Here is a 20,855-nt window from a genome sequence, read left to right as displayed (position 1 = left end):
ATACTACCTTTTTCTATATGTATTTTTTATTCCATTTTTAAAAATCATCTTTACATAGTTGTATAATCTGTATGTATTTTAAGTATGCACAAGACAGAATCTTTGGTCTTAGCTCTGGATGACAGCTCTGTGTGTGTGTGTGTGTGTGTGTGTGTGTGTGTGTGTGTATGCACACACGTACATGCATGTACAGACTCCCACTGAGCCTATGCTGAGGGAGGCTGGAGGATCAACCTATGAATCTGTGTATAGGAACTTTCTAAAAACCCTATAGACAAGATGGTGGCAGCGGCGGTCATGGGGGCCAGTGTGTTCCAACATTCCTGGCAGTGTCTGCTCGGGGAACCTTCTTATTACATGCCATGCCCCAGAGCCAGCCCATTTTTAAAATGCAGCTCAGCTTTAGAGATGGTTATTTTCTCATTTAGACAAGTCTGGAGACCCACTCCAAGGATGCAAATGTCTGCAGCCTGTGGGTGCCGGCCCCCAGCTGTCTGCTGAAGAGGGCTAAGGTGGGAAGCGATGTGTGCACAGGCAGGAATAGCAAGAGTCACGTTTGGACTTCGGATCCGAAATCTAAGTCAAAGAAGTTACACTGCCATCAGAAACATGCATTTCTAAAGATATTTATTTGAAAGTTTGGAAAAAAGCAAAGCTCATGCCCTGGGGCTTCTGGGAGTATGTACAAAATACAATAATTAAATTAAGTCCAGCAGTTAAAATTCCTCATAAAAAGAAAAAGCTGGAGTGCTTCCCAATGGGGGATGCTTGACTTAAAAGAAAGGTTTCGCTCCATGGCCTGAAGGTCAGCAGACTGGGCTCGGCGAGAACGTATAACATTTCTTAAAGCGGTTCTTCAGTCTTCGTTTTGTTGAAAGATAATAAAAGAGTAAAAAAGAGAAGTTTTAGAAATTTAAAACAACAACAACAAAAAGGTACAGTCCTCAAATCATCACAATTTTTATAGATGCTGCACCAGAGGCTATGAAAGTTCATTCTCTCTCTCTCTCTCTCTCTCTCTCTCTCTCTCTCACACACACACACACACACACACACACACACACACACACACACAGCCCTAATAGAACACAGATGCCCTCTGAGGAGGAAAGAAGAAGGCCTGGGAAGATTTTGAACAAATCGTCAACTGGCACTCATTTTCAGAGGTGATACGGGTAAAATCATGCTACTTATTTTGAAATATTTACATTAAGTATTCTCACAAATATGTTTCACAATGTGAAATTCCTTAGATGACACAAAGACTTTTCAGAAAAGCTTTTAGTGAAGCAGTTATAAAAATGATCTTTTGGGGGGGGGGGGTTAACATTTCTAAAATGGAATGCTGCTCATAATTTTTTTTTCAGCCCTGAGGCTTAAACTTAAGGCCTGGGTGCTATCCCTGAGCTCCTTTTGCTCAAGGCTAACACTCTACTATTTGAGCCACAGTGCCACTTCAGGCTTTTTCTGTGATTAATTGGAGATAAAAGTCTCACAGACTTTCCTGCCCGGGTTGGGTTTGAACCGCAAGCCTCAGATCTCAGCCTCCTGAGTAGCTAGAATGACAGGCGTGAGCCACCAGCACCCAGCTGCTTCTCATAAATTTTTATACTAATCATTTGATGCTACCTCTCTGGTAATGTCATCAGAAAAAAAGGAATAATATTATGGGTAGAATAGAAATCTCAAATTGTATGTCATATATGTCAATTTTTATAAGTGATATGTAAATAATATAGCATATATATTTTATAAGTTTGTATGTACATGTAAACTTTACATAAAGTTAAACTTTATTACAAGCATTACTTGAGACTCATATAAGTTTCAGTTTGTTTACTAAATTTCTTCTGAAAGATAATGAAGTACCAAGATTGTACTTTCCATCATTTTTATGTGTGTATGTGGTATTAAGATTTGAACTTAGGACTTCATGCTTGATAGGCAGGTGGTTCTGCTGTTTGACCTATACCTCCTGCCTGTCTCATTTATTGCTGATATTGGGTTTGAACTCAGGGCCTGGGCTCTGTTTCTTAGCTTTTTTTTTTTTTTTTTTTTTTGGGTCCGGTTGTGGGGCCTGAACTCTGGGCCTGGGCGCTGTCCCTCAGCTCTTCAGCTCAAGGCTAGCACTCTACCACTTGAGCCACGGCGCCACTTCCGGCTTTTTTCTTTTTGCTTATGTGGTGCTGAGGAATCGAACCCAGGGCCTCATGCATGCAAGGCAAGTGCTCTACCACTGAGCCACCTTCCCAGCCCATTTTTTTTTTTCTCAAGGCTAGCATTCTACCACCTGTGCCACAGCTCAACTTCTGGCTTTTGTGTGTGTGTCACAGCCCAAGTCTTATAGCCTGGGCTGGCTTCCATCAGGGATCCTCAGATCTCAGCCTTCTGAATAGCTAGCATTACAAGCATGAGCCACCAGTGCCAGGCCCCAGCCCTACTGTTATCACTTAAACAGAATCTGGATGTTGGCTTTGCATCCTGACAGTGTGATCTGATGTAGGACATTGGGAAGAACAGCTCTAGCCGCAATATTTAATTTACTGATTAGTTAGCAGTCTCATCAACATTTCTACCTTGATTCCCAAAGCATATTAGCTGTCATCTGCACTCAGGGTCTCTCCAGTGAAATAGGCGTACCACACATCCCAAGCCAAGTTCACAGGAAACGAACCATTTGGGGCTATCTCCCAACAGTCCATACTTTAAGAAGCCAAATTGACCCCCAAATCATGAACACAGAGTTCAGGTAGAAATTTCGCCCATTTTCATTGCTTTCTTTGCTGCCTTGGTCATTCTGTTTGGGGGATTGTGGAAAGGGAAGGGTGGGAAGGTAAAAGACAAGAAGGTAAAGGAAAAGGACAAGGAGTTCACTGACAGGAGACGGAGGGAAAATGATAGGATGAGCAAAACTGTAAAGAATGATGTAGGTCAGGGAAGCCGGGCCATGTGTGTGTGTGTGTGTGTGTGTGTGTGTGTGTGCTGAGAGAGAGAGAGAGAGAGAGAGAGAGAGAGAGAGAGAGAGAGAGGACCCCGCACAGCTGACTTGGTGATGCCTCTCTGTCCTTGACGTCTGGATCCTGCTACTTCATTCCTCTCCAGGGACTTCTTTCCTGGACAACCCAAGACATTTCAGCTTTTCAAACCAGCCCAGCTGGAAACTCTGCAGAAGGTTCAGGGGACTGTGTTTGCAAAATGGGTAGAGCTGAGCTTTCTGGCTTTTTTTTTTTTTTGTCTGTCTTGGGGCTTGAACTCAGGGCCTGGGTGCTGTCCCTAAGCTCTTTTGCTCAAGGCTAGTGCTCTACCACTTTGAGCCACAGGATCACTTCTGGGTTTTGAGTGGTTAGAGATAAGAGTCTCCTCCTAACTACTCAGGAGGCTGAGATCTGAGGATCGCAGTTCAAAACCAGCCCGGGCAGGAAAGTCTGTGAGACTCTTATCTCCAGTAAACCACTCAGAAAACTGGAAGTGGTGCCGTGGCTCAAGTGGTAGAGTGCTTGCCTTGAGCTCAAGAGCTAAGGGACAGCACTCAGGCCCAGAGTTCAAGTCCCATGGCTGATGAAAAAAAAAAAAACAAGTCTCACTGGAATTTTTTTTTTACCTGAGCTGGCTTTGAACCACGATCCTCAGATCTCAGCCTCGTGAGTAGTTAGGATTACAGGCATGAAGCACCAGCCCCCAGTTTCCTGACTGTTTTTATTTTTTGGTAAGGATGTTTGTTCATTTGTTTTGTTCCTTTTTTTTTTTTGAGACAGGCCCTTACTATGTAGCTCAGACTGGCCATGAACTCTAGCCCTTCCTTCCTTAACCTTCCCAGTGCTATGATTACAGGAGTGTGCCACCAGGCCCACTCTGGCTGCTTTTGATGATGGTATGTTTGAATTGTGGTGAGTTCAGATGTTCTTGCAGGGTCAAGCACTGTCTCTGAGGAAGGCAGTTGTGGAAAAAGAGGCTTTGGCGGTTGTTCTCTGCTTCAAAAAGCTCCTTTGGAGCTTGCTTACATTACAGAATTAAGGAACAGAATCTGAGGAGTTCCCAAGTAGCTGTGTGGGTTAGTGGAGGAAATCTGGAAACTTGAGTTGTGTCCAGGATTGGATTTGCCAACAGTATGCACTTGAGCAAGCCCCACCGCTGCGCCTGCAGTCACATGACCAAGTGCCGTTAGCATCTATGGTCGCTTCCCATGTGGCGGGTGCTGCCCTCAGCCAGGAGTCAGTACCAGCGAATCGCCCTGGAACTGCAGTTTCCATCCACCAAATCAGGGGCCTGAACAAATATGATCACATTTCTTTCTGAGCTGGCACTGAAGGAAATTTCCATTTCCAGCAGTGGAGCCAGGAGATCCTTACCAACCACAGAGCCTTCGAGCTCTCCTGGCATTCACCGGGTGTCCAGGATGCACAGGAATTTGTCACCAGTGTTCTCCCGTGAGAACATATCCAGCAGCTGCCAATAGAAGCAAATGAGAAAATGGGGTACATTTGATGGAAGTACTCTTTGAAGCAGTGTGCCGTTGTGGGGTTCCCAGCCTCGGCTATAATGCTTAGAACCTAGATGAAATTCATTTGGCCTTTATTGTGTGCTTATGTGTGTGTGTGTGTGTGTGTGCATGTATTCGTTCCTATCCTGGGACTTGAACTTAGGGCCTAGGTGTTTTCCCTTAACTTTTTTTCTCTTAAGGCTAGCACTCTACCACTTGGGCTACAACTCGACTCTGGCTTTTTGGTGGTTAATTGGTGATAAGGCGATAGCATCATGTCCTGCCTGGGCTGGCTTTAAACCTCTATCCTCTGATCTCAGCCTCTTGAACAGCTAGGATGGCAGGCAAGAGCCACGGGCACTGGCTGTTCCAGTTCTCTTGATTCTATCAGTGCATCTAAATAACTAAAGCAATGTGATTTGTGATTTTAAAACAAAACAAAACCCATACGATCTACCTAGCTGGCATTCTGCAGACTTTTCACTGATTTCCCCCCTTTGCAGATAGCAGAACTGTTATGCTACAGCCTCCCTGCCCCCCCCCCCCCCCTCTTTGTGAGATGGAATTTCAGGCTATTAACTCTCCCTTTTATTAATATAAGTGAAAAGCTCTCCGAAGTTCCTTCCAGGCCCAGGGCTCTCACCTCTGGGGAACATGTCCAGTTCTCCTATAATTATGTGGTGCACACCACAGCCTGTGGGACTGAAAGAGAATCTCCAGCCGTGGGGCTGCCCTGGCAGGGGTTCGGCCCCCATGGCGACGGCAATCTTGGTCTTTGGCCTAGCGTTCTGGAAGTCTGGAAGAAAATCACCTCGCCTTGGCCAACTGATGTCTCTGTGTATGGCCAAGGGGACAGGAGAGGGCAAGGAGCCAGAACGCTGTGGGTTTCCTGGGGCAAGTCTCAGGGGCCGTGTGCAAACACAGAAGGGCTGACCTCATTCCTCAGACCACAGGCAAGGTGCAGGATCGTCTCATCGCGGCTGCCTGGCCAAACTCCTGACACAGAGGAGAGGCAGGAAAGAGGCCTGTGTGAAAGCATATGGCTTGTGGTTTTCCAAATGTTTTAAATTCTTAATTCAAATGTCCCTTGTTATTATCTCTGTGGTAGCCAATAGCATCTCTTTTTAAGACTTCCTATTATTTTACAGCCTCTCTCCCTCTATGGACATCTACAAAGCCGTTTTAGTTTAACTCATTTTTAATTTTAGTTAATTTTTGTGCCAGTCCTGGGGCTCTACATCTTGAGCCATGGCTCCACTTCCCAAATTCTTGGTGGTTCATTGGAGATAAGAATCTCACAGGCTTTCCTGACTGGCCTGGTTTTGAACTGCAGTCCTCAGATCTCAGCCTCCTGAGTAGTTAGGATTACAGGGGTGGGCCAGTGGCACCTGGATGCCATTTTAATTTTTAACAAAAAGTTCATCTGAGACAAGTCCCAATTATTATTATTTTTAAAGACAACTACTTTGCACCCAGTGGGTTTAACTGGGGTTTGTTGAATGACTATAGGAACAAATGAAGCGATTCCCTGGGAAAACTCAGGGAGAGATGTTTTTTCTCTCTGTCTGGATGTGCCTGGGTTACGGGCAGAGTGGGTTAAAGCGGACTTCAGGCTTTCTCTCTTGACTTGAGTCAGGTGAATGTTCAGATTGAAAGGGCGGCGGCGCCCCGGCGGCCCGCAGCGGGGCACGGTGGGGGCGTGGGACCCACGCGATGCGCCCCTCCCAGGGCCGCGGCGGCTCCCAGTCGGGGGTGCAGGCGGGGCGGGGCAGGGCGGGGCTCCCCGGGCGGCCGCGAGGGCCCCACGCAGGTGTGGGGCCGGCTTGGGGCGCGCGGGGCCTGGGCTCCCCGAGAGAGACGTTATTGTTGCGCTGTAACGAGTCTGATTAGCATGCTCCTGACACTTTCTCTTGCTTTCTGCGGCTCCTAGCAACGGCGCACAAAGGCTGGGGCTTGTCCGGGGCTCCGCGGGGACACGGGCCGGCCTTTGATCTGCCACCATTACGGCCCGGCTCGCAGGGTCCGGGCGGCCCGTGGCGGGCGAGCGGGACCCGATCCCCCCACCGGTCCCCCGGCCGCGCAGCCGACGTCTCCCACGGGGGCCGCGGCCGGTCCCCGACAGCCGCTGAGCCCCGGCGCCCCGTGGCTGCGCGCGCCTCGTGGGCAGGGCCGGGAAGGAGGCCCGGGGCCGGGCTCTTGGTCTCGGGGTCTGCGCTCCAGCCGCCGCCCGGGTGGCGAGCGCGAAGACAGGGTGGGGGGCCCAGATTTGGGGTGTCCTTTCCAGGCAGCGCTTGGGTTCCGGGCCCGCCGTGCCCTTCCCTTCCCCGTCCCTTCGGAAGGAGCGAGAGCAGAGTCCCGCCGCTCCCGGGGACGTGGCGCGGGGACTTGGCGGACGCCGACCCCCGCGCGCGTGCGCGCGCGGCCGAACAGGCGCCGAGTTCCACCAAGCCACGAACCCCGCAGCCTGTCGGACCCGCCCGGACCGCCTCCCACGGGTGCCAAGTTGGGGATCTGACGGTAACGGACGTCTCCATTCGGGGAGCTGTCTAAGCTATCATTCCCCACCCCTCCCCAAGGAACGCGTCCCCGCTTCACGGTGGAGGGCAGGTCACTGCGCACTCCCTGCATTGCCCGAGGACGGGGCGGGGGCCACGCGCCACGCCCTGGTGCCGGCGGCCGGGTCCCCGCGGCCTGGGTACGGAACCCCACCTGCACCCACATGCCCAGACCCTCTTAGAAGTTTTAGGGATTGTTGCGTACCCTCGATCGCTTTTTAAGGAAGGAACACTTAAGTAACGGGAGGTCCGGGGGGCAGCTGTGAAAACAGAGAGCATCCCCCAAGTAGAAGGACAAGCCCCCCCCTTCAAAGAAAGTCTCCCAACTCCCAGGAAACTAGGGGTTGCAAGGCGTTGCTGGCTCAGAAGAGCGGCATCTTGTCCTAGCAGGGTGAACACACACTTAGTTCTGGGACCAGCAGAACACCACAGTGGTTTCCAAACCCAAATCAGAAGTCTTCCTTCTGGGGCAGACTTTCACCAGCCCTGGAGGGGATGGGGGGGGAGGGGCGTTAGAAACTTGGGGATCTGAAGCAAAAGCCCCCGGATGTCCACAGTTCCCTCACTGGTGCTTGCAGATTTTCCCCCCTGCTCAGATGGGGCGATCCCTTCACTCTTCCAGTAACACATGGCTATTGATATACTTCTCTATACATTAAAATGAGCTTGTCACAGATTGTCATTAAGACCTCAGTAAAACAATGAAGACATTATTGGGTACCCCCCCTCCCTCAGGCAAGGTATTAGGGGAATAAAGCAATCTACACCACACGGGTCCTATTGAGATTAATGAAAAAATTATGCAAAAAAAATCTCAATTTCATTTTCCCGTGACGAGGCTGTGCATGCATACAGTCAGTCTTGCCCTGAACCTGATGATTTATTAAACTAATCTACAGTGATCACCACTGATGTTCTCAACTCAATCTTGTCCTGGCTCATTTTCTAAGTAATTGTTTCTCATTAGTTCTGATAATGTTTTAATAGTGTTACCCATAATTTAGCCCCCAAGAATTAATAACAGGGGGATGATATGGTGAAGCGGCTGCTATGAGCTACACAAAATATAAACAGGTATGGCTTTTAATGAATTCGATTGGCTGCCTGCTCCTCTTCCTGTGTGGCTCCCAGCTTGGAGGAATTCTGCAGACTTCATTTCCCATCTTGTGCGAACAGTGGGCAGGGTCCAATCCCTTCCCTCATTTTTTTTGGGGCCCCCCACCTTCTCCACACATGGTGCCAGAGAGGCGGTGAGTGCCCACCATCTCCTTGCCCCAGAGTGCTGGCCATCAGGACAAATGGGGCTCTGGCCATGACTGAACCCTGTTAGGGCCTGCACAGAGTATGGGGCCTTGCTCCAGATTTTTAGTTCTTGTGGATCCCAGTCTCACGATCCTATTATAAATGGAACCACAAGGTTATCAGGTCAAGCTGATATTCCAAGAGACTTAACAACAAGGTTGTTTTGTGTGAGCGAATGTAGTTAGGGACAGGGCCGGTAGCAACCTGGGGCTTAATGCTGTTGGAGCCGGAGGCCTGCCTAGCTCTGCGCAGGGCTGCATATGCCCAGGTAAGGCCCTCTCAGAGGGAGGCTTCTAGCTCCCTGTGAGTTGCTAGTTGGGTTAGGCGCTGCCTGCACCCTAGGGTGGAAACTATCACTTGAATCCTCTGCTTCTCTCACAGCTGATGTGAATCATTACTGGCACCTGGGGGTGTGCACGTGAGAGGTGGGGCATCACGTCACCCCTATCTTCTCCTGTGTGTGCTCTGAGTGGAGACGGGCCGTATGCATGTGTGGGCCAGCTTAAGTCGCACATACCTGACTTCTTGACTCTCAGCTGTGGCTATAAGACTTGCTGGGTGCTTCTCCTGAGGCCTACGGCCCCGCGCTCAGGCCTGAAGCACAGCCTGGCCAGGCCAGCAGCCTCTGAAAGGGTCAGGACGTCACGTTCAGTTCCTCTTCTCAACCCTGGAGTGAGGACGGGTGGCTTCCATCTGCCTTTCCAGGAACTGGAAGGGCACCTCAGGTGAAGAAGAATGATAGGGCCCTACCTAATAAAAGGACTGGGACGACTCTGTAGGAGAGGGGATACCACGGCCCAAGGCAGGCAAGCCCCCATGTCATTGGAAGAGGGTCTCTTAGGGTCTCCAGTTCGGGAATATTAGCTGGTATCTCAAGAATGTTTCCCCAGAACCATCTTTCTGGATTTTGTTCCCTCCATGCCAGCTAGCACAGGGACTGCCCCGCACCCAGCACTGCGGTGACTGGGGCTTGTAATCAACCAACCTTCACCTCTACTCACTTCTCTGGCTTCTATAGGATCCGAGGGAAATGAAGCAAAAGTAGACCCCTAGTCGGGGCACACGCCAGGGACCAGAAAGGGAAGAAACCAAATGGGTGTAGGGGGAAGTGAAAAATGAAACAGAAAAACAACTGTTTTCTATTTACAAATTTCAATAAACAGAACAGCCTTCCCTGCGGTGTCTGTCTAAGAGCAGCAGTCTGGCTGCTGTGTAGGTCATGAAAAGGTTGGTGTAGAGTTTTAAACTTCCCATTCTGTTAATTTCTTAAAGAACAGTCGTCCAGAGTCTCCACACAAAAGCTCATGATTTAATGAGGAACAGAAACAAAATCTCTGATTGTTGGTGTTTCAAACTTCATTGGCGTCCTCTGGCACGCACAAGTTGATCCTTGCGGCTTCAATACCCTTTAGCTTTCAATATAAGAGTACATGCTGAATAGGGAACAATGGCTGGTTGTTATGTTTATTTACCCTTACTACAAGCTGGGTTAACCTCTTCAAAACAGCTTTACTAAGCCCGTTAACCACACCACCCATATGACCTGGAGCAGCACCTCTAATGTGATGCAAATCTCGAGGGGGCCCGGCATGCACCAGGCTCGTGGCTTTGTGTCTTCCTAGACGCTACAAGTTTATGGCTGAAGGAGTCCTGTCCTGGCCATATGTTTACGGGGGTGGGGAGAGGGGTCGATGACTTCAATGGCTAACAGTTCAACGGGAAGAGAAAGGGGAGAGTGGATGGTCTTATGTTTGTGCACATTTATTATTATTTTTTAATTGCTGGTGACTGTTGATTATTCTTCCAAGAGGAGGGCTTCCAGTTCACTACCCTGCGGTGGGAGGGTATGGAAGTGCTATCTGTGGGATGGAGGTTCATAGAAAACAGTTTTGAAGGTTTTATTTGTGAAGGTATCAAGTCAATATAACACTTGATAATGTTTTCAACGCCATCGCTCTTGTTTCGATCAGATTACTAGTGAAATATAACCCAAGGAGGATGGAGGCAGTTTGTGTATTGGGGAAGATCTGTTTTCCTGAAGGTTTAATTTCTTCTCATTGCCCATCTAGGATTTCTATTTCCCAAGGATTTCTACGTTCCCCATGAAATTATAAATCTCTATTTGTAACATATTAATAAATAACAATAAAATCATGAGCTTGGACCCCCAAAGTAAGAAAGTTCATTTTTAGAGGAATAATTGGCCAGTAAGACAATAACAACAACGCTCCGTGATTACCATGAACTGTAAATGGAGGGAGGCCCAATCTGGCATGCTAACAAGTTGCCTTGAGTATTACAGTTTGTCTTTAAGAAACACACTGTATATGTTCGGCCCACCTGATGAGAGCTTCATTTAACAGATCATTTTTCCCTGATGGATGTGGCAAGCGTAACAATGTTCTGGGCCTGCTTCAGTAATGGCATGTCGATCATACTCCCTCGGAAAGTAAAAGCTCCCTGGAAAACAGAGAATACAAACTTCCTGAAAGAACGCTCGGAAATTATAGGCTTCCTTTCTCTGCCCACTTGTACAGCAAGAACATTTTAGATTCCACCTGAATTAGGCTGACTTTCCTGTCCAACTTTTGAGAAAGCCAAAGTAAATTGCAAGGGAAAGATTTCCTCCCCCCTACCTTCTCTTCAGTATTTTCATGGAGAAGGAAAACCCATCAGATGCGAGCCACAGTACCACTTCCGGCTGTTTTTTTCCTGCATGTGTGGTGCTGAGGAATCGAACCCAGGGCCTCATGCATGCAAGGCAAGCACTCTACCACTGAGCTACCTTCCCAGCCCCAACTATTCTTTTTAACTCTTGAAATCAAGCAGGAAAAAACAAAAACAAAACAACAAAAAACAACACACACAGAAAAAAAGTGATGGAAATACTGAGTAGGACTCTAAAGTACGTATTATGCTCTGGCAACTGATTATTGTTTGAAAGATTGCATGATCAGGTCCGTGGGTATTGTTATAGGGTGATGAGGAGATAGGAGGTAGGACTGTACTGAGGTAAAAGGAGTTAGGGCTCTTGTGTCAAGTGTACAGTGAGCGGGGTGACCAAACTGGAGTCTGACATAAATAATAATAATAAATGAGAAGTCACACATCTGTTGAGTGGTAGGAATGGGAGGCATATCTGTGATATTCCTGAGCTTCCCTTTCTGCAGGTTCTTTTTTTTTTTTTTTAATTTAAATTTTTTCACAAATGCTCCATGTGTGCCATAGCACCTAGGCTCTGTCCTGCATCAGGAAACCAAGACCCAGAGTGGTTAAGAGATCTTCCAACATTATGTGACTAGGAAACCTTAGAGATCTGTACACAGTCTTCAGCATAGACTCCTGCAGGAAGACGAGGTTTCTTTAGTGTATCAGAAAGGGGAGAATTAAATGAACGAGACAGCATGCCTGGAACCCATGCTCTTTTAATGACTTCTTTTCCAGGCTTACAATCGCAGCCCTTCATCTCAACTCTCTATCCTTCTACCTGTTGGCAAGGATGCGGCTGTGAGTGGGGGGTCAGGTGGTTCTTGGAGACCTGGAGGTGGGTTGGAACAATCCTGATCCTTGCTGATTATGGTTCATTTGTATATAGCTACATATAGTCCCGCCCATTTCCTGATCTCACAGGGTACTGCCTGTACACAATCAATGCTGAGGGCTTCCAGGACTGGTAAGCAAGAGCCAATCACTTAGGATTATATACAGATAAGAGGGAGGTTAGAGCATAAATAAGTTGTAGGCAATACTTAGCCACATCTTCAAAATTTATCTTTTATTCAAGAGCGATCTAAAAGACTAATAGCATTAGATTCTTCTCCAGTAATACCTGCTCTTCTCAGCCTGTGAATGATAACCTGTGTGGCACAAAGTCTATACTGTAGGTCACCTTTTACTATTTAAACCCTTAGAATGGCCTGATTTTATTTCACCCAGAGCTAATCCAGGTCATCTCTCTGATCATGACGAATTTTATGAATTTGGTTTTGAGGAGGTCTCCTAGGATAGTGCCCATGGAAATCAGGGTGTGGGTCACCTGCTGTTTTATAAGGCAATCGTCTAGTTTTGTTATTGGAGTACACGAGGAAGACCAAAGGCCTCTGGGTTATCCGCCCGCCAAGTGGATTATGGCCCTGTAAAACTGCACATCTGTCCTTCCAGGGCTTCAATAATAGGCTGGAGAGACTAAATTAGCATAGATGCACAAGAAATCAAAATTAAGCGCTGAGAATCAAAATGATGCCTTTGGGTCTAGGCCTGTTGCCCAAAACTGCTTTGTGTTTTGACATGCAGGGCCAAGATGGAAAATACTTCCTGTAGCTTTTCGAGACAGGGAGATCATTCTCCCTTCTATGGTGACAGGCTCTTTTAATGACTTCTTTGTTTGATTTCTTGTATATTTCTTGCATAGTGGAGAACACAACAGTATTGTTTTTTGTTTTATATTTCAATTATCTCTGCGAATTGTGGATTTTCATGTTAAGCATTAGTCTGCCTCATAAGATATCCTTATGCCTTCACACATCAATGTATAATCTTGACTTTTCTTGGCTTTATTTTAAAATATATGGGTTTCCATGGGAAATCTAAAAGGCTCAGGATTTGGAATAATAGTTTGTCAAAATGCTACTTTGATTTTGGGGAGAGTATCAGTGTTCTCTAATGGATGATTTAGGAAGGTTTTGGTTTCAATGCCCTATTCTTTCATGAAGACTTGGCATCCCATCTTAAAACAAGCAAGCAACTTCTATCAGCTGGAAGACTCAGACTACCATTTTGTTTAAAGTACCTTTAAGTAATAATATGTTCATGATTAAATACCTTAAAAACCAAGACAATAAAACAACAACAGCTAGAATTTTTAAAGCAGTTATTAATACCACACACAGGTTCACACAACAACACTTTGGAGTAGATACTGATTCATCCCATTGTATGTTTCTCTTTAACTTTGGTTAAAATTTACCATCTTCGCCTTTTTTTTTTTTTTTTTTTTTGCTGATCCTAGTGCTTGATCTCAGGGCCTAAGTGTTCCTGAACTTTTCTGCTCAAGGCTAGCGCTCTACCAGTTGAGCCACAGCTTCATTTCTGGCTTTTTGCTGGTTTATTGGAGATAAGTGGCTCATGGACATTTCTGTCTGGGCTGACTCTGAACTGTAATCCTCAGATCTCAACTTCCTGAGTAGCTAGGATTACAGGCGTGACACACTGGTACCTCGTCATTTTTGCCATTTTCATGTGTACGTTCAGTAGTCTTAAGTGTGCTCACACTTTAAAAAAAAATAATCAAGGTTTTGCTTTCCTATAATCCCTGGTGATGACCATTCTACTTTCTGTCTCTCTAAGGTCATATCCATCCTTATTTTGTAACTGAGGAAACAGGCACAAAGAGCTTAAGAAACTTGTGCAAGTCTGCTCTGCAGCTTGTAAGTAGAGAAGAAGGGTAAAACTTGTTTCTCTCCTACCAAGCATGTGCTATGGAGCTTTTATTCCACAGTGAACTACTGTGATTCCTTCAGAGGTGTGGCAACTCTTACTCTGTACAGGTCTACCACTTTGGACCCCTGAAAGGCTTATGTGTGTCATCTGTGAAAAGGGAAAACAATGGCCACGGGCTGTGGACTTTCTGACATCCTGGTCACTACTGATGATATCATAGTCAGGCACGGAAGTCACATTCACTTCCTCAGACCTGAAGGTCTTCCTGCCGAGGATCCAGCTTTTGATTTGCTGGGCAAATTGGTGATGTGAGGGTGGCAGTTAGCATAGTGATCACATACATCCATAGAAAATAGTCAGCATACTTTGTACATCTGGCTTTTAGCTCTTCAGATAGTTTTGTCTTTCCTCCTCCTCCTCCTGTTTATCTTCTTCTTTCTTCCTCTTCCTCCTCTTCCTCCTCCTGCTCCTCTTCCTCCTCCTCCCCTCCTCTCCTCCTCTTCTTCTCCTTCTCCTTCTTCTTCCCAGTCCTGGAGCTTGAACTCAGGGCCCGGGTACTGTCCCTGAGCCTCTCTGTGCTCAAGGATAGCACTCTACTACTTGAGCCACAGAGCCACTTCTGGCTTTTTCTGTTTATATGGTGCTGAGGAGTGGAACCCAGGGCTTCATGCATGCTAGGCAAGCACTCTACCATTAAAACACATTTCCAGCCCCACTAGTGTACTTCTTGCTGTTATCTTTGTTTTCTTTGGGTATCCTGGGTGCCCTCTGCACATTCTGATGATGCTGTGATCCCCCTAGAGAAAGGCCCTAGGTTAGCACTTGTGGTAACACCGGAGCTCGGCTTTCACAGTTGCTGCTTCTCAGGCTGAGGGACACCTTTTCTAAGGTGGCATAGAGTTTCTTGCTCTTGGTGAGTTGATTATTCACCATGACATTACTCAGTGAATTCCTGTGCTATTTGTAGTCAGCTGGCCATTGCTGACTTTCCCATTGGGTCCTGGTTGTACCGTCCACTGACTGTAGTCCCTCAGTCCGGGCCTTTCCTGTGACTGCTCTTCCTAGTAGCCACCTGCTCTTTGAACCTCTCACAGAAGGGAGGTATGGTGCTCCCACTGAATGCCTTCACAGCAGGCCTTCTGTCTATCTCACCAGGAGTCCTTGGGCACAGTGTGGTTGTAGTGTCCACTTGTGATGATGAGAGTTTGTAGCTTTTTTTTTTTTTCCCCAGGGCTGAGGACCGAACCCAGGGCCTTCCGCGCGCCGAGCGGGCGCCCTTCCGCTGGGCTAAACCCCCAGCCCCTTGATGATGAGAGTTTGGATGTCAGGCCTCCAGAGCTCCTGGAGAGGTGGTGGCTACTGTGCTGGCTAACACTTGTCTCACTGGTGGAGCTGGGATGTTTCAGTGTGTGTGTGTGTGTGTGTGTGTGTGTGTGTGTGTGTGTGTGTGTGTGTGTGTGTGTGTGTGTGTGTGTGTGTGTGTGTGTGTGACTTCCTCACTGAGTTTGGGCTGTTATCTCTCTGAAGCAGATCTAATGGGCTCAGCAGCAGATTTGATGGTCTTGATTCTCTCTCTTTGACTTTACAGAGTCCAAGGCCATATCTCCTCTCTCAGCCTAGTGTCTGGAAAGCCCATTAGGACACTGCCTTCCAACACACACGCACATACACACCTCTGCCATCTGCTTTGGTCTTTTCTCTAAAGCTCCTTACCCTTTGTTGGGCAAACTTTTCCTAATGCTTTGAGATATGAGAAGATGCCACCTCTGGATGGTCTTGCTGACCACCTCTCCTTCCCTTCCTACATTCTTGCCTCACTCTCTTGCTATTACTGGAATGCCTTGTGTCTTTCTCACTGGGCGGGGAGACCCTTAAGGATGAGGCTAGGTCTCAAAGTCTTGGAACTTGCCACAGTCATATACTAGGACATGCTAGGTACACCAGGTTCATAGGAGATGCTTCATAAAGGCCAACCAGACAGGGATGGCAGATACTAAAGGAGGGCCAGGTACGGGGTGCAGCTTAGAGGAAGAGCCCTTCTCTAGCATGTACAAGGCAAATGGTCACAGGGCCTAGGCCCCACTTCCTACCCTGTCCTCATCTCATTTTCTACCTAAACTATTTTAGAACCTCCTGTGTGCGTGGTCTAGTTGGGCACAGGGGTTTGTTGGGGCAGTGGATGAAACAGATATGCCTCTGAACTCAGGGACCATCCTATCTAATGGGACAAAACACATCACATAGACATAGGTAGAAATGATCGTCTACTTGTGAGTCTGCACTCTGAAAAGCAAGGGACAGGGAAGCGGGAAAGCTTTGGATGGGAGATGTGACTCCCTTTGGGAAGTGATGTCCAAGCCCAGATATAAAGGATCAAATGCATCTGCTCAGAGAGAAGGAAGAAGAGGCCAGGCCATGGCTTAAGATGATTTGGGCTCTTAGCGGGCCCCAAGCTGGGAAACTGAGGGGAAGGGCTCCAAAATATGGCTGGCAACTAGCACCTGATATGGTGATATAAAACTATTAAAATGAATATACATTTATTTTAGGCACTATGTAGTTTAAATTTTTATTTTGATGTAACATAATACATCAACCGATACTGTTATTTCAATGATAATATTACTTAGGATAAGGCTGAAAAAAAATAACACTTAAATAATGGGCAGAAAATAAAATATAAAAATGGAATTTTAACAACTAACTGAATTTGAGACCACCTGGATATAGCATCTATCATTTGAGTTCCCACCTGTAAGTACTTATCATAATGATTACGTCAGAAACACTAAAACTCAATAATACGTGAATATTATTTTGAGTCCTAACAAGAATCTAAGGCATCCCTTTGTTAGCAGAAATAAAAAGGGAATGTTTATTCTTAATACTTGCTTCTGCATGTCAGCCACTCCTTGTTTTATGGATACTCATCTTTAACATTGTCATGAAAAACAGTTAAAGAATATTACTGACAGCTTGGGAAATAGAGAACATTTTTCTTTTTTAGCGCTTCCAATTATAGTGATAATTTGATAGAATCTTAGTAATATTTTGAATTAAAATGCAGCAGCCATTTATTCCTACTGCCAGATAATTTACAGATGCTAATGTATCTCTACATGAAATTTCAAAAAGTTCAGTTGAAGTCATTCTGTGTGGACAACAATTCACATTATGCCAATCTGTGGTTAGCGCTGTGGCTGGGATTCAGACAGAGGACTTGGCCGATGGGGAAGCCCTGGAGTCACTGTAAGAATGTATCAGGTAGAAGATAGGAAGGGGTGGGCTTTGCAACTGGTTAGGGAATGCAGTGAGAAGTAGGGTGGGAGCAGCACCCTGAGGGCCTGGGGAGGGCCTTTCAGTCCCAGCCTCAGAGCCAGAGCTTAGAGAAGGTAGGAGGACAGGATCTGTCCCAGGCAGCAAGACCGATTCTTCAAGTTAAAGCTTTGAGCAGGTCCTCCAGATCCTCTACTCCTTCCACGAACCCTCTCCTGCAGTGTCACTCTGGCTTTCAAAACTCATCATACTACCCAGTGCTGGTGGCTCATGCCTGCAATCCTAGCTACTCAGAAAGCTGAGATCTGAGGATTCAGATTTGAAGACAGCCTAGGCAGAAAAGTCTAGGAGACTTAAGCAGCAAAAAGCCAGATGTGGAGCTGTGATTCAAGTGGTAGAGCGTGAGGCTTGAGGGAAAAAAACCAAGTGAGAGCATGAGGCCCTGCATTCAAGTCCCAGTACTGGCACAAAACAAAACTCAGAGTACTGAGCCACCACTGGGTAGCAGAATGGAAACCCCGTGTGGTCTTTGTGTAGCTGCAGCTGCCTGGCCAGGGCTGGCCTGCAAGGCCACAGAGCACAGATCTCCCTACGTAGCCCTCTGTGACTTCCTGCCAGACTGAAATAGAACACTTTGAAGTGCAGGTACATCCTGAGGTGGCTCTCAGAAGCTTGAGGCTGGAATAAAGGGTCACAAAGATACCCAGGGAGGACAGATCTTGCTTTTCTGGGCTCTCCCCTTGGAGGCTGCTTGAGGCAGAAGTTAGGACACAGGCTTTGTACTTAGCCACACCTGAATGGATCCAGGAACATTTAGTGCTGCTGTGTGAGCTAAAGCAACAGTTACCTTGCCAGACTCAGTGTCTTCATCTGTCAAATGGGAATGGCACTTCCCTATTGGGTCATTACACACAAGGCTTTCAGTGAGAGGAGCTGATCCTCCACACGGTAATCACTGCTACAGCCACTGTGACATGTCACGTCGTGATTTCTGTCATCATTCCCCAAACTAGGACCCTGTGTTCTGATTACTATTACACCATCAGGAATACCACTACAAATTGCTACTGTTATTGGGCAGAAATAATTTAACTCCATTTACCAATGAACATCCAGTGAGAAGCAGAACATTTGAATTATAATAGAGTTTGACTTCAGAGGAGCTTTAAGAGCTATAAGAGTTCTTATAGCTGGTGCTGGGATTCAGCTTAGAGACAGAGCACTTGCCTAATATGTAAGGTCCTGGGTTTGATTCTCAGTACTAAAAAAAAAAAAAAAAAAATGAAAAGGAGTTTGAGAAGTATAGTGTTGCTGAAAATGCAGGAAGATATATGCCTGCCTGGAATGTCTCCCCTTTGAACTCTTACAAATCAGAAATGTAGTCTTTTTTTTTTAGAAATCAGATTCAGGAGTACTAGAGACTTGACGGAACTTCAGATGGAAAACAAGTAGATTTAATAGAATTTAGAGTCTTAAGATTATCAGCTGGAGGGCTGGGAAGGTGGCTCAGTGGTAGAGTGCTTGCCTTGCATGCCTGAGGCCCTGGGTTCAATTCCTCAGCACCACATAAGAAAAAAAGCCGGAAGTGGTGCTGTAGCTCAAGTGGTAGAGCGCTAGCCTTGAGCTGAAGAGCTGAGGGACAGCGCCCAGGCCCAGAGTTCAGGCCCCACGATTGGACCCAAAAAAAAAAAAAAGATTATCAGCTGGAGAAGAAACTCATTAAATGTCCCTAATCTGAAGCCGTGGGGCTGGCTCACAGGACAGGAGGACTGGACAGCAGATGGGCTAGAGAAGGAAGAAGCACTCCCAAAGATGGATGAAGAGCCAGTCATGTCTGAAGGACATTTCAGGGAATGTGGACCTCGGCAGGAACATTGGCATTTTGCGTTTTAGAAAGAAAGCCTGAAATTATTTAGTTCTAGCTCTATATAGAAAGTAGGGACATTCATGTATTCTATTTGGCAAATTAATTTAGGACTTTATCAAGAGTTCCAGGAAGGGCAGAGGAGAAAAGAAAAGAAGCAGTAGAAGGCCTGGAAGGAAGATTGGTAGGAGTGAGGTAGGGAAGGTTGAGGCGATGGATAAAGGGGAGGAGGGCTGAGTTAGATGTTTAGTTGCCTGTCTTCGGATGTGATCTTACTCAGTGGATGGAGGGCCTATGTGGAATGCGAGGATCCTTATTTTATCAACACAGGGAAAACCCAGGGAGCCTTCAGTTACCAAGGTTTACCTCACAATAGGCATAATGACCCTACAGAAATAGATAAGTGTTCTTTTTTTTTTTTAATAAGGGAAACTGTAAAAAGGTCAAACCACATAGAAAGCTATTTACTAAGATGAGAATGATTAATTTATAAGTTCGTTGAAATATAAAATACTTTCCAGATTTGCTAACAAGTTAGACTTTATATTTAATTTTCCATTTATATAAAAATAGCTTTATATAATTTCTTGGCTTTTTAGAAATTACATGGAGTTCTATAGCGATCACATTTATCTCAGATTTCTTTTTTCTTTTCTTTCATTTCTCTTCCTTTTTTAAAAGATTAAATCCAGCGTCTTACACATGCTTGGAAAATGCTATACCATTAAGCTACACCCTTAGCCACAGATTTCCTTTCAAAACTGGGAATCTTATTTAATTTTTTATTTTTAAATAAGTGTGAAATAAACCAAATGTTTAATTTTTATATAATTTACAATGTCGCATGTCAAATATCAACTGCAGTTGCCTATGAGATAGACAGTAAATGACATTTTATATAAGTGTGTAGCTAAGACCAGGAATGCTATACTTCTAGGCTTATTCTGTTTTCTGGAAAGCAGACACAAATGAGCTAATGAACTAATTGATACTTTAAAAGATTTGCTAAAATACCAATGTGTATTTTAAAGTAAACCAGATGAGCACTGGATGATGAATAAAATTTATTTCCATTTTTCTACAAGACAGCAGAAGATGAGTATCGTATAGTCTATAAAAATGCACCCAATAATCTCCTCTGAGCACTGCCAAAAAATTGGAAGCCAGTTAGCCGAGTCGTATTTGTAAATGTGTGCTCTAGGTGCTCGTCTGTCTGGGTGCTTCAGGGAAGCGCGCAATGCAATAGACAGAGTCCTTTATTCTCTAGAGAGGCGATGAGAAATTATCCCACTTTTTTTCCCCCTGTAGAGGCCCACTAACATAGAGTGAAAGAAAAGAGGAAATTCTAGAAATGCTTAATTTCTATTTTTAACAAAATAAAACTCCATTTACCTATTTAATATAAATAAGAATGATCAAGTTCCTTACTAAATACATCCAATATAAAAAGATTGCTCCAAACTTCTCCATTATAATCAGATAAAAAGGAGAAGGGAAGGATGTGGTGGGGTGAGGACAGGGTCTAGGGAGAGGGAAAGAAGTGTAAAGAAAAAGAAGGAACAAAGAATTCAGCTAAGCAGGCCAAGGGAGGAATGGCGAAGACACACAGACACACATCTATAGACCAGGACTACCCAAGAAGGAGAAACATGGAGAATAAGAGAGACCAAGTGATTACAGAATTAAAATGGTCCTCTTCTTGCCCTTAAAAGACACTGAAAGCCAAGGTTTGTTTGTGTGGCAAAAGTAGAACTAAGAACATGACTTCAGGTGCATGTTTTGAAAGCAAGAAGGAACTGAGTGAGCTCTGGACTTTATGTGTGGCCTCCTTCATCCTACCTTCAGAGACTGAATGAATGCTTATGATTAGCATGGAATGGGTGTTATGCTGAACAGAGCTGACCAAGAAAGTGCTCTTGGGGGGCAGGCTGAGTGAACA

At 45.9% G+C, this 20,855-nt stretch overlaps 1 protein-coding gene and 1 long non-coding RNA gene across 4 annotated transcripts in view; both read right to left on the bottom strand.

Annotated features, from left to right (window-relative positions):
• Window positions 1-610: 610 nt before the first annotated feature.
• LOC122110125 lies at window positions 611-4,438 on the bottom strand. The gene is made up of 2 exons (XR_006147826.1): window positions 4,350-4,438; window positions 611-861 (listed from the first exon to the last, which is right to left on the bottom strand). It is a non-coding gene; the product is annotated as an uncharacterized LOC122110125 (long non-coding RNA).
• Window positions 4,439-9,624: 5,186 nt separating this feature from the next.
• Window positions 9,625-20,855, bottom strand: part of Clybl (citramalyl-CoA lyase) — a 189,021-nt gene continuing 177,790 nt past the window's right edge. The window contains exons 8-9 of one of the 3 annotated variants that reach the window (XM_042682682.1): window positions 10,678-10,797; window positions 9,625-10,196 (exon numbers count right to left, since the gene is read on the bottom strand). In XM_042682682.1, the coding sequence (XP_042538616.1) occupies window positions 10,702-10,797 (96 nt within the window). In that variant the 3' untranslated portion in view covers window positions 9,625-10,196; window positions 10,678-10,701. Of the gene's footprint in view, window positions 10,798-20,855 lie in introns of all 3 variants that reach the window. The other 2 variants (XM_042682684.1, XM_042682681.1) reach the window with 2 other exon arrangements.

This window comes from Dipodomys spectabilis, unplaced genomic scaffold, assembly GCF_019054845.1.
Source record: "Dipodomys spectabilis isolate Male_0828 unplaced genomic scaffold, ASM1905484v1 ptg000075l, whole genome shotgun sequence".
In the NCBI taxonomy this organism is placed as follows: domain Eukaryota; kingdom Metazoa; phylum Chordata; class Mammalia; order Rodentia; family Heteromyidae; genus Dipodomys; species Dipodomys spectabilis.
Note: the sequence above shows the minus strand (reverse complement) of the source record. Positions and strands in the feature narration are given on the sequence as shown.